General features: G+C 40.3%; 2 protein-coding genes across 2 annotated transcripts in view; both read right to left on the minus strand.

Annotated features, from left to right (window-relative positions):
- The window catches only part of TRIP11 (thyroid hormone receptor interactor 11), a 308,569-nt gene that overhangs the window by 253,570 nt on the left and 41,887 nt on the right, over positions 1–13,112 (minus strand). Inside the window, 1 exon segment of the mRNA XM_031553780.1 lies at positions 10,504–10,746. Coding sequence (XP_031409640.1) covers positions 10,504–10,746 — 243 coding nt within the window.
- Positions 1–13,112, minus strand: part of FBLN5 (fibulin 5) — a 47,755-nt gene that overhangs the window by 31,487 nt on the left and 3,156 nt on the right. Inside the window, exons 3-4 of the mRNA XM_003206665.4 lie at positions 11,859–11,910; positions 10,504–10,746 (exon numbers count right to left, since the gene is read on the minus strand). Of these exons, the coding sequence (XP_003206713.1) occupies positions 10,504–10,746; positions 11,859–11,910 (295 nt within the window). The remainder of the gene's footprint in view (positions 1–10,503; positions 10,747–11,858; positions 11,911–13,112) is intronic.

Genomic DNA, 13,112 nt, shown 5'->3' on the forward strand with positions numbered 1-13,112 from the left:
TCCTGTATTGCAAATTTTGCCCATTCATGTTCACATGCACTTTTGAGATGAATCTGGCTTTCTCCACACCTCACATTAGACAGTTCAAAATAGCAAGAAGAAATATCCTCTTGCCAGCCTTACCTTCTCAAAGCAAACACACCCCAGAATCCCGAGAAGACTCATGGCTTCAGATAAGCATCTTAATTTAACCAGGATGGTGTGCTACATTCTTTTTTGTTTTTATCACGACAAAAGCTTTATCTCTAAAAACCCAAATTCTACTATCAACTGAAGTCAAAGTTCATTTTCCGCAAGTTTTTGTTTCCAGCAAATTCTAGAGAACTTCTGATTTGATCTTAATATAAATATATTTAACTTTGATGTCAGAATGCTTGTACTCAGATTAGTTGTAAACCTTGTTATCAGTGTGGTTCACTTTGGCAATATTTTGTGAATCTCTGCTTAATTTACTGGAAACTGTTAAGGTGGACTCCCACCAAATGAACTATTTCATTGGATGTACTCACACAGATCTGAATGCTTTTGTCCCCAAAGCTCCAAGGCTCGTCCAACCTCTTTGCCCAGAATTCAGAAATGTCTAACTAGCCCTAAGGGCTGAACGTGTGGCTGACCATACCATAGATATCACAGGATGTCCCGTCAGCTCTCACAGATCCCATGAAAGCTCAGAAAGATGCGTGTTCACACTGAACTTTCTCAAGCCAAAATGGTTCAATTCCAAGTGGCCTGGCCTGAAAAAATATGTTCTTTTCATATATATTTTTTTAATGAAGTAAATAAATAAACAAAAAAGTCAGTGTTCTCAACCAGCTGGAACATTTAAAGTCTGTGGTTATTCCTGGAGCAAATTTATCCTCTTACTCTGAGTTTCCCATCATGTGGACTTGCTCCAGCAAAGACCTAAATCGTATTTTTCCTTTATCATAATACTTTCCCTTTATTAGCCACTTACTACTAAAGGGCATGTTTTAGAAGGCCCAACCTTCAGCACAGACCATGTCTAGCAAGTTGCTTGTGCAATTAGAGTTTTACTATTTGCAGTATTTCTTATCATTTCTAATCACATACAGCAGACAGTGCTCAATTCAGCATTTCAAGGTCTTCTCTGAGTCAGAAGGAATGACCTCGCAATCGTTCATGCATTTCTGAAACAGCTTTATGTCCCAAGCTTGTAGAGGCGAGCTTGAGATTTTAGAGGAGTAGTGTGATGGTATTTTATATCTTGTGATGATAGACATTCTCATCAGCTTCAGAACATACTTACTTCACTTAGAATTTTGCCCCAAAAAGCATCTTACTGGCTGAATAATATAAAACAGCTCTGTACTACAGCTTCAAATAGAACTTCTTCATGGGGAAGAATACCTCTTTCTAAAGCTGGCAAGCTACAATCTTTAGAGAAGACTGCATGAAACCAACAGTTAGCTATCAGTATGGGCTGTCCCATCACAGAGTCAGCTCTACTTTTGGTTAAAATAATTTCAATCTGCTTCTGGGTTAAACTCCAGATACAATACTTAGTGATTTGCTGGCAGCAAGTGTAGTATATGTTGCTGTGCTCTGCCTTTGAAATAAATGACAGATCCAAGGCTGCTCCAGCCTATGCCTGGTTTGGGAATCCCCAAAGGGGTTGCAATAGCAGGAAACCAGCAGCATGCTTCAGCTTTTGGACTGCACCTCCTCTCCCTGGCCTGGCTCCTGCTTCAGGAGTAAGGAGTGGCAGTCTGGCAAACTGACCTTGCACTGCTCCAAGATCTCTCCTTCTGAAGGAGAGCCCTACGCTGCTCATCTAAGCTATCTATCTCAGTTTTGCATTCCTTCACCACAGTGACAATAACTGTTATTTAATGGGTGGAGGCTGTTACCCACGCGAATGAATTTTACAGTGCTAGATAAAGCTAAGAGTTTTCTTCTGCACCTCCATACACTGGAAGCTGGAAATATGTCAAAAAAACAACATAAATTTACCCATTAATATCTATCCCACTCTCAAATGTTCAAGACTCTTTTCTCACTAACTTTTTTTTTCAGGCAGTTTATATATATACATATATATATATATATTCCAGCTGGATACTCAAATACTGAATTCCTCAGACTAATGGTTAAAAATGAAAGCAATGTTGAGCAAAAAATTGAGAGATTGTACTAGCAGCCAGTGGCAAAGGGCTGCAGGACAAACCAAAGGACATTTACATGTCAAACTTCCACTATGGACGGTGGTCAGTGAAAGCAAGGGCCCTAAAAAAGCCTCGAGAACCCAAGTGTTCCTTTCAGCTCTCCCATGACCTCTACTATCAACCTACCAACTGGACAATCTTCATCCTCATACTGCAGCACAGCCTTACGCCAGTGGGCACCTGTAAACATAACTCATGGCTGAGATGAACTAAAAGCAGAGAGGGTTTTGCTGGTGTTAGAACTGAAGATGGACTTCAGTGGATTTTGTCATCCCCAATGGGGTGATGGAGAGACAGAGCACTACAACTTCTCCCCTGAACTGAACCAGTGATGAACTCCCATTCATCTCCTGGTAGCTTTGTTTTCTTTGAGAAATCCTCTTATTTTGTTGAAGTACTGAAATGGGAAACCAGTCAATTGGCAGATGAAGTGGTCAGAACATGCTAAATTCCACACACTGTCCGGCAAGCACTTATATTTCTGCATGGCACCTCTGCCATGGGTCCAGCATCCACAGGACAAGACAAGGGAACAAAGCCAGCAAATTACCTCTGCCTACATAGTCTGGCAAAACATACTGCCCATGTGGCTGATTTATACTGGTAAAGGAGCCAATTCATATTTTCTATATATTTTGGCTTAACATCTTGATTGTGACATACAGCCATGGCCAATTTCAGGCTGGAACCAAGAAAAAAAAAACAAAGCTCACCCAAGAAATATAAGTGCGAGGCCAAGACAAATGGTGACTTTTAAGTCATTGAGAACACTGCCATCTCTATGTACTGTGGGTGCTGCAAATACATGCAGAGATTACCATGGGCCTGAGCAGAGTGCTCGTGCTATTAACAGCACTGAAAATAAATAAGCCTTCCTGTTAAGGAAAGTCACTCAATTCCACCACTTGGCACTGAATGCTGCACATCATTCCCCAGGGATGTAGAGAAGGAAGCACTCACACAACCCTGAGGCTCCCAGCAGAATGCTATGCACGGACCATCACCCACAGCCAAAATAGACACCACAGGAAAGCAGGAGGAGTGCGAGCCACAAAGCCAACAGACTGAGGAAGGGTACTTGTGAAGTCTGTCGATCTTCCAGCACTGTTAGGTGACTCATTTTCTTTTAAGTCCTGTAATTGTGGGCCAGCTTGGCATGACAGCTATCCCACAAAGGAAAGCTCTCAATTTGCTCCAAAGCAGACAGAGCTAATCGGTACATTGTGGCTGTAACTGATCTGGCACTGCTGGAATCCCTGGAAGTTAAGACATAATAATGGCAAAGCAGCCACAAGAACCCACGTATCAACCCTCTTTCAGTATTGAGTCTAAGGAACCATGTGGGGTTGGAGCCCTGTGCTGGCCAGCACATGCCTGAGGACATGGCAGGCTGGGCACAAGTACTGCTCCTCTGAAATGAATCACATGCAACATCCTGCCAACGAGCTCTTGCTGACAGCTGAAGTCTGTGTATTATCTGGCTCAAAGCCCAGTTGACCAATAACCCCCCAGTTCAGAGACCGAGCTTAAGCAAAGCCATTAATCTAGCCGCATCCCAGTGAATAAGTTAAATCTCTTGGACTCTCTTTCCCTCTGCAGTCCTCAGTGCAAGTGAGATGAGATTCCTGTATTCTTGCTGCCTTGTCACCAAAGATATCATGCAACTCCAAGGAAAAGAGAAAGCCGGAACACATCATGAAATAGAGCAGACACAGTCTACAGAGATGCCAAGCTTCCTGACCTTGGGCTGCTGACTATCAAGCAATTTAACCAGTATGATTACGGTTCAGTCAAGTTCAGTTGTGGCTATAATGTAGACATGTTTATTTTATTTTCCCTTCTCCACAGCACTGCACAGTAATGCAGCCCATCAGTGATGCCTAAAAGGCACTGAAATGCAGAGTGATGGACTTACACCTATTATTAGGTTGCCATACCCAGGAACATCCTATTTTTCACTCTAATACAAAGAAATGCCAGTTTTCTTAATAACATACCAGCTTTCTTGGCTTATATATTTCTTGGTTCAATTTTACTCAACTCTATGTAAGTACTAGAAGCTTTACAAATAAATGAACCATTTGCCTGTGCTTTAACCACCAGACCATACTCTTTCCACACTGTACTTAGCCAGGAATGAAGGAAATAATCCAAGCCACAGACAGCTCAGTTTATCCTATTGACACATACAGCAACCTTCTCTATCAAGTGAACCCTTCCACCACAAATGGTCACACTGCAGTGAAAAGCAGCATTTGCACGCTTATTCTTTATTTGCACGCTTTTAAATTCTGCTGGGTAGGATATGCTTATCGGTGCAAGTTTATGTAGGAGTGACCCTCCTAAGAAGGAGCTAGCTGACTCTTGCCTTTCCTCAGCCCTAGCCCATCCTCTACACTGGTTCAATGGTTTCTTAAGGGAGGAAGGAGCTCTCAGCGGTTTCAGATGTACCTTTCCATCCATTAATATTTTATGGCAGCCCCAACCATGGAGATACTCGAGGTCAGGCTGGATGGGACTCTGAGCAACCTGATAGAGCTGTAGGTGACTGTTCACTGCAGGGAGAACTAGATAGCCTTTAAGGGATCCTTCCAACTCAAAAGATTACATGATTCTATGGGCAACACACAGTTACCTTCAGAAAGACTGTTGGGCTTATGAATCAATCAGACCATCGTACCGGAAGTACTGAGACTGGACCCAGAAGAATAACTGTGTTTGTCTGGAACTGCACATTGCAGATTTATCCACTAGAAGCATATCTGTACTGTTCGGTGTTAACGATTCTTTTCCGATTAGTCCCCTGGCATATGGTCCCCTGTGTTAAAGCACATAGCTTGTATTTTCAACATCTTTACCTGTCTTGTCTCATCATTATGTGAGATAATCAAGGGACAGCCATCTTGAGTTTTGTTAGAACATGAAATGAGCACAGTATAAGTATACGGTGGCTGAAAAACAGCAGAGTCAAATTGCCACTGCAAGCTTTTGCAGCACAGATATCCTTGAAGTAAATGGGAGGTAGTGAAAAACTCTGGTGCCTCTACTCTGATCTATGCATAACACAAACAGAAGTGCCCAGTGATAGTCATCCAGTCTAACACACTAGAGAAGGAAGTTCCACATGCCTCACTTTGAGCTTCATTATTGTGGGATTATTAAACAAGGCCTTTTTTTGCCTGTTTCCATTTGTTTGTTTTTTAAAGGTAGTTGTCAGGAATCTACTTCAGCAGCTATCATCCATTGTGAAATTATTCACAACCCTGAAAAAACATTATTTCAGTTTAAACAGAATAATCCAGCCCCAACATATACAGCACGTTTGTCAAGAACCAAATCCTCCAGCCCAAGTCTTAGCCATCAACTACAGCTTCTTGTGATTTTTAGAGGCAACTTTTCTATTGCAGTGGTAGTATGAGGTTCTTATTTGTATTCCTCCATACAATAGCTCTTGAAAAAAAACATCTTAGGAATAAAGGCTAAACACCATGGTCCTTAATTTAATCAGGAAATGTAATCAATTACGTAACTTTTCAGGAGGCTGCCATGAACCTCTTGCAGAATCTATTCTCATGCAATCTTTCTGTTTCTAGTTAATTTGGACATGATGGCAGTGCTGCCCAACAGGCATAATGCACTACCATCAGGACCTGGCCTCTGAAATAGCAAGGCTAATTAGCTGGACTAATTAGCGTTAAAGAAGATAATAGCAAGAGTTGATTCCATTTGAATTTCCTTTACACAACTCCTTCCAGGGCACCATCTTCTTGCTGCATTTCCCTCCTTTTCCTCCTGTTTCTAACACCAAAGAGGTCACTGTAGATATGTTACTATTAGGAGACAGCCTGGCTTAATGGCTAAGGCATTGGATAAAGAATTCTGGGCTCTAGTCTCAGCACAGTTGTGGTCCTGCTGCAAGACCTGGGCACCTCATTTCACTTTTCTGTATCTTCATTTCCCTCCTCTCCCCAAGACACACACATCTGGTTCCGTGATTTCGCTTGAAAACACATCTAGGCATAGGCTGTTCGTAATGAGGTTGTGTAATGGTCAGGTCAGTATGATTGCAGGCTTGGATGTGGGTTTTAGGTATGCTTGCAATAATATAAATGATAATGATGTAAAATCCATCTGTGCAAAGGTAATTTTTTGAAGGAAGTAGTTTCATTCCATGAATGTAGGACCAGGGATCTGTAGGCGGGAATGTAGGAGATTCTGGCATTCTGAGAAATGAGGAAAGGTGAAGCAATGACTACTGCACAGAGAGGCCTTGAAGAACAATTCTCACTTATGATTGGATGATCTTTCAATGTCCCTGTTGTTTGGGTTGGTTTTTTTTTTTTTTTCCCTGCTTCTTTTTAGTGTTTGTTTCAAAAATGAAGATGATATCTTTTTTCCCCCCCTTTTTACTTTTTTAATTACCTCTTCCACTGTCTTCTCTTCATTCCATCTCTAGGTCATACTCATCTTGCCTTACACTTATATCTTCCTGAACATGTACTTCCACATTTTTGCAGTCTGCTTGCTCTAATTCCTGGATTCAATCATCTTAAGATACCTTCCCACCTACAAGATCTGCTCATATTGTCGATGTTATCAATGGGAGTAAAAGCAAAACTCAGAGTCCAACCATTACGATTCTTTCCACAGTGATCAGAAGGATCTGTGTTTGAGGCATGTTTTAAAGATTATTGTAAATCAGAAAAACAGTGAGGTGGAGTAAAAGAAAATTGGAAAGAACTCTGGGTTTACCAATGCATAATGCACAAACATGAGCACTCACTCCAGTGTAATCTTGCCAACAGTTAGGAGATCAAGTGCCACGAACAAAAAATCATTTTAAAGACTAAACGTTCAGTATTTATAGAAAAGTAGCATTAGAAGATAAATAGTTCAAGCAGTGCTCTTGCATTAGATGTTCATTGCTTTTTCCTGTATCTGGTCTTTTATTCCAGCATTACTTATGGCTGTAAATCATTCCTGATCTCCTTTGGAATAAATTTACACGTACGTCATGCAGTTGAAAACACAGTACACTTATACATACAAGGCATAAGGCCTTCAGCAACAGGAATAAAAGTAACAAGCTTATAGAAGATTTAAAACAAATTATTGTCAAAGTATTTCTCTGCCATTTGCCACAAATGGCTACAGCTGATTCTGCACCATGCAGAGGAGAATGGGGGGGCAAAGCAGGACCGACAGGTGTCACTGAGAAGCACTTGTGCCAGGTAAGTGAAAAAGGTGCTTGGTAAGAGCAGCAAACAGGATGGCAAAGAAACGTGGATACCCAGACCCTGTCTGTGACCATGCAGCTCAAAAAGGATGAGGCCAAAAGAGATGGAAAGGGAGAAAAAATGTTTGTATTTCTTTTTTGCTATGTTGGAATATATCAGCCCCCATGAGGGGGAATGTTATTTGAACCACCTGTGGTGCACATTCTTCAAAGAGCCAGGGACGTGGGGCCTTGGCAGGCAGGCCAGGTGCCAGGCGAGGACAGAGTGACCTTGTCACAAAAAAAGAAATAAGAAAAAAAAGACCTTGGTAAATCTTACACTGCTTTTAGATTAGATTTTTATCCTGTTTCACTTTGGAAGCCCCCTGAACAAGTTCAGTGTTTCAAAGCTGAGGCTGCAAATCTCCCAAGGAAGGTTCCTGTGTTTAATAAACTGTTTTGACTGGAATTCAAAGGGAAAGTAAAGATTTCTGTTGGCCTAGCAATAGAAAATGTGGCCCAGACCTGTAACCCCATATCTGACCAGAGGAAAATGTGTACTCCGTTAAAAACTGGATATTTCTCAGAAACATTGGCATTAGAATAGTTCTGCTTCCCCTAAAGCCAACAAGCAAAAAGTCTCATCATCTTTAATGGAAATACCTGTGACTAATTTTTTATTTGGAAAGAAGGTCCTGGAAGAAGATGCCAGAACACCAGCATAACAAACCTGTAAGTTATATAGTGGTTCAGCTACTGGGTAGAATATCTTCCAGTTTACTCTGTTCAATCTTTCCAACACAAAATTAACCCCTGAAGTGCTTCATACTCTAACAGCATACTGAATGCTGACAAGCAGGGAAGTACTGAGCAACCAAAATACCAGTAGCATAGGCAGCACTTATAATTTGCTTATTATGAGATGCAGCCTTGACTCAATGATTAAGACTTCCTCAAATGACTTGGGTAAAATTTCAGTGCTGGCTGGAGACCCCCTCAAAGTGCCCTAATGCCTCATCTCCATGGCTTGTACATCAACCTCACTGACTGCACCAAAATCCTGCTAAGAGGGGAGGAGACCTTTCTACCACCTCTGCACTGAGACATGCAGTACTTCATACCTTTCTCCTGGTGCCTATGCTTTCCATTCCGTGGCACATGGGTACAAAAGTAAATACTGCATTAAGACAATGAATGTCTCCACAGGATTTCTCTAAATGAAAAATGAAAACACAGCTCAGCAGAGGCACATTCAATCTGACAGGTCTCGTTTTCTCTAAGTTTCATTTTCCTTCCTCGAACACAAATATGATCTATGTATCAGCCCAAATTCAAACCTCGTGAAGACTTTCAAAAATTTCTTTCAGCTAAATGTGATACTCAAATGATAGTCTGTCTTTTCCAGTCTATACTTACTAATGTCTCTATTCCTTAAACTTTTTCTCACAATTAAATTGCCATATTTGAAAGTTAAAGCGACAGAAGTGAATGGACCAGACTGAAGAAGGAATTAGCCCTCATATTTCTGCTAGTATGAACAGGAACACACATGACCTTTATGGGCAGGAAGTTGCATTATAAAAGTTTCCAAAATCCACCTGTTTTGATTTGTGTGGCTTTATGTGCAGCAAGCCAGCCAGAGTGAAATACAGAGGTTTCATTTCCCCTTTGATTTCAGCACTTCTTTTCTATTAACTGTCCCATTTCCTGACTCATCTACATCAAAGTTACCAAAATGAAAACACTCTTGGAAGCCTACAAATCAATAGACAAAATAACTTAGGATGATCGCTTCGCTAAGATCAGAAGTACTAGCTGCAATTTTTAAAGGACTAGATAGTATGTATGCTTATTTTTACTGCAAACACACCAGTTATCTCAGGATTTTAAAACTCTATGCAAGAAAATGAAATAAAACTTTTTCAGAGTATAGAAAAATAAGCCTAAAAGAATCTGAATTTGAGTCTACGGTCCAGCATCTCCCATTGTGCACCATGGTCGCCTCAAAAGGGAAGCAAATGAGGAACACCATCTGAAAACAAGTCCTGACAGAAATTCCAGAAAATAGGGGAGAGTCTTCCCAAAAGACAAGTCAGTTTTATCTGTTGTTACAAATTAGCTACAAGAAGTTTACTACATACACAAATAAGAAAACACGCCTTATCATTAGGACTACTGAGACACAGAAGTAAGCAGTGAACTACATCTCCAGCATTAACCCTGAGCAGTCACCAGAGATTGGTTCGATCCTTATCTCTTGCAGCCAAGTTTGTCATCAAATATTTTGGCTAGTGGAATTTCCTTTCATTTAGTCCTGAAATTTTTCTGCCCATTCCTGCATAATATATCATCATAAGAAGCAAAGAAATCAAAGGGATATATTAAAATTTCTTAATTTGACAAGTATAACTTAGATATGTTGAATCTGGGATAAAATGGAGTAAGTAAAATCAGAATCTAGATAAAAGATGCAAAACAAGAAAAACTACTGACACAAGAAAATTTTCACAGTTTTTGATTAATTTTTTTAAGACCTTGATATTCCCAATATTAAAGCTCTTCTGGGGCAGCAATTCTGTACCAGTCACCAACAGAAAATACGTGCTTCAGAGGGCTCACAGTCTAAGTGAAGAATGCAAAGCATGGGAGGAAACAACTTATTTATACCATCTACAGTGGAAGACCTAGTCCAGAAATGTGGACAAGGTCACACATGACCAAGAACTTTATCAAAGTTTCATCAGTCACAGTCTAATGTCTCAAATGCAAACTACATTCTCTCTCAAAGACAGACTCATAAGCATAAAAAGTGTGCTTTCAATGCACTGACAAATCACCTGCCATTAGATGCTTTTTACATCACATAATGTTTAATTATCTCATGAAAGTGGGTTACTCGATCAAATAATCAGACTAAAACATTGCTTGTATAATGACTATATGAAAGATACAGCCTCCATCCTCTAAAATAACGCAGCTGAATTTCAGTATATCAGACTCAAGTGCTACAAGAATAACTAAGAGACAATTACAGGACAATTGTTTCTGCATATAGACAAGCTATAATGTAAATAAATATACAAAATAAAGATTACTACTACTCACCAGCACACTGATTGTTTTCATCCAACTGGTAACCAAATCGACAAATCAGAGGTCTTGTAACAGTAGGGTAGTTAGGAACAGGGCCTGGTGCTTGGGGTGGTGGATAAATATTTGAATAAGGATTCAGATATGGTGATCGATACACTGGGTTTGTCCGTGGTACACATAAATAGCCACCATTCTGGTTGACACACACCATGTCTCCTCTACAGGCCTCAGGAATAGTCCGACATTCATCGATATCTGGAAGGAAAATTGTAAATGTTAAATGAGTGATTGCTTCTTACTGTGACCTATCAAAAAAATCGTTAGCATATTTTTCTCAAGACTTTGCTAAAAATTTGATTCTCTGAACAGAAGAGCTAATCTTTCCTCGTGGAGTCTTGCTTTGAAGTTATATCATACTAAAACTGGAAACATCCCATATAATCAACATATCCTTTGTTCCAATTGTTTTAATTCAATATTAAAGGGAAGAGGAGGAGAGGAAAGCCTGCTTTGTTATCTTACAAATGTTTGGCTTAAACACTGATTTACACATGGCTGCAGCATGCTACTGCCTGTTCCTGCTCGTAGGTCTCTCCAAACCACAACATGCAGATCAGAATTTCAAACACTGGTGGTTGGTTTGCCCAGCTGTGAAACTTGAATCCTGATTTGGAACTCCTGGGCTCCCTCCCATAGAAAAAGTTAAGGATGTTCGATCTGGAGACGTGAGTTAGGCCTCTTCCCTGTTCCAATTAAGATTATTGTTGAATCAAATTTAGAAATTTACAGTTGGTTTACCCAAACCAAACCTTTTTTTTTTTTTTTTTGGTTCTTGGAGCACAGATGCATCAGGCTGCTGTGACAGAGCAACTGCCTGTTGCTGTTATTCGTTCTAATTGTTTTCATGAAGAAAATGCTGCCCTGTAGACTGGAAGCTTCCATTCACGTTCATTGATGAAAATATGCTATAGGGCTAAGTGAGTGTTTCCCTACAACTGCCTCAATGACTGACCTAAAGTTTCAACATGGAGCAGTGGTAGATTTCATCTGTGGCCTCCAGATGGATGCTGCCAACAAAATTAGTCAGTACAGAGTTTAGAGAAGAAAGAAAAGGATGCGTACAACCCTTGCCATTTGGGGACTGGACTCAGCTCCCCAACTTATCTGAGTTCATTACAGGTATTTGAGAAGCCCTGAGCCAATTAGTATCTCAGTTGTTTAAATTAGACATATACTTGGGCTATGTAAACAAACACACACCCACACACTTTTCAGCTAAAACACACCAAAAGCAGAACAATTTTAATTTGATAAAGCTAGCATTTCTGAACCTCAATTTAAATTCATTTATTTAATTTAAGACCTACCTAAGCACTGCCCAGAGGCACGGTCCAGGTCAAACCCATTAGTGCATTGTTGCTAAAATGAGAAAAAAAAAAAAGAAGACACTCAGTGATTGTGCAATGAGAGGGTTTCAGAGTCAAATGCTCATCTGGATTATTATGCTTAGTACAGTGTTCAGCACTACATCACAAAGTTCTGTACACCAAAACAAAGGCATAAACCTGAGTCCTCCAACACGTGTGACAGCCCCTTAACTCAGAAGGTAATTCCCACAAGTGGCGACTGTTTAGGTTGTTACTCTGCTAGGATAACCAACACCTGATGTGCTACTCACTCCATGCTGTTCTTCACTTTTGGAGTCTTGTTTTTGCTAGAACAAAGGAGCTCAGTTTAATGGCACTAGCTACCTTCCCTAACGCACTCTAGAACGCCACATGTGGACAATTCAGTACTTACTTCTCAAGTTAGCCACCTGATCTGTACAGAAGCCATAGATAAAACATAACAAACTTAAAAAAAAAAGTAAGGCTTTTAGTTTACACCAAACCTTTAAATCTTCTGAGAATAATTCTTTACACAACACATGTTCTATGCATGCAAGGTTATTGGAAACCTTCCTCCTTCTTATCCTGTGCTACTGGATGTCATCAGAGCTGGAACTTGTAGCACCTAATCGTTGTCCCTCAGCATTTCTAAAACAGTGACAGTAATGGCAACTTTTGTCAAAACCCATTGAAAACATTCCCTGCTCTCCTTTGTTTTTACTGGGCCTCCAGTAATTCAGCAGTGGGCCGCAAAGTTAACACAAATGGATCCTTCCAGTAAAAGAGGCTATGCTAAGGAAGGTGAGCAGGAGGCAACCAGAGAACAGGAAGCACTGATGTAACCAGAAGGCACAGGGATGGAGTCTTCTCAAGATTCTTCTTTTTTTTTTTTTTCCCCACAGCAATATCAGTAAAGATGCCATGTGCAGGAAATGTTTTGTGTAACAGAAGAAAACTCACAATTACATTTCAAAGACTTTTGGCAAGAATATTTAGAAACGCAGCTCTGGACATTGAATATATCTGGATTATCAACTAGGAATCCAAACTTAACATACCTTTGGGAACTGTTCTTCCTAATTTAAAATCCACTTGGAGCCCAAGAACACAAAGAACTATAGGGAACTAATGTTTCTGCTATTTCAAGAACTGGACTGCTCTACTTTCACTCACCCTCAAAAATCCTGCCTCTTGAACAAAAATGGCTTTGGGCAGAAATTAAAGTGAAGACCT

This window comes from Meleagris gallopavo, chromosome 5 (genome assembly GCF_000146605.3).
Source record: "Meleagris gallopavo isolate NT-WF06-2002-E0010 breed Aviagen turkey brand Nicholas breeding stock chromosome 5, Turkey_5.1, whole genome shotgun sequence".
NCBI lineage: Eukaryota > Metazoa > Chordata > Aves > Galliformes > Phasianidae > Meleagris > Meleagris gallopavo.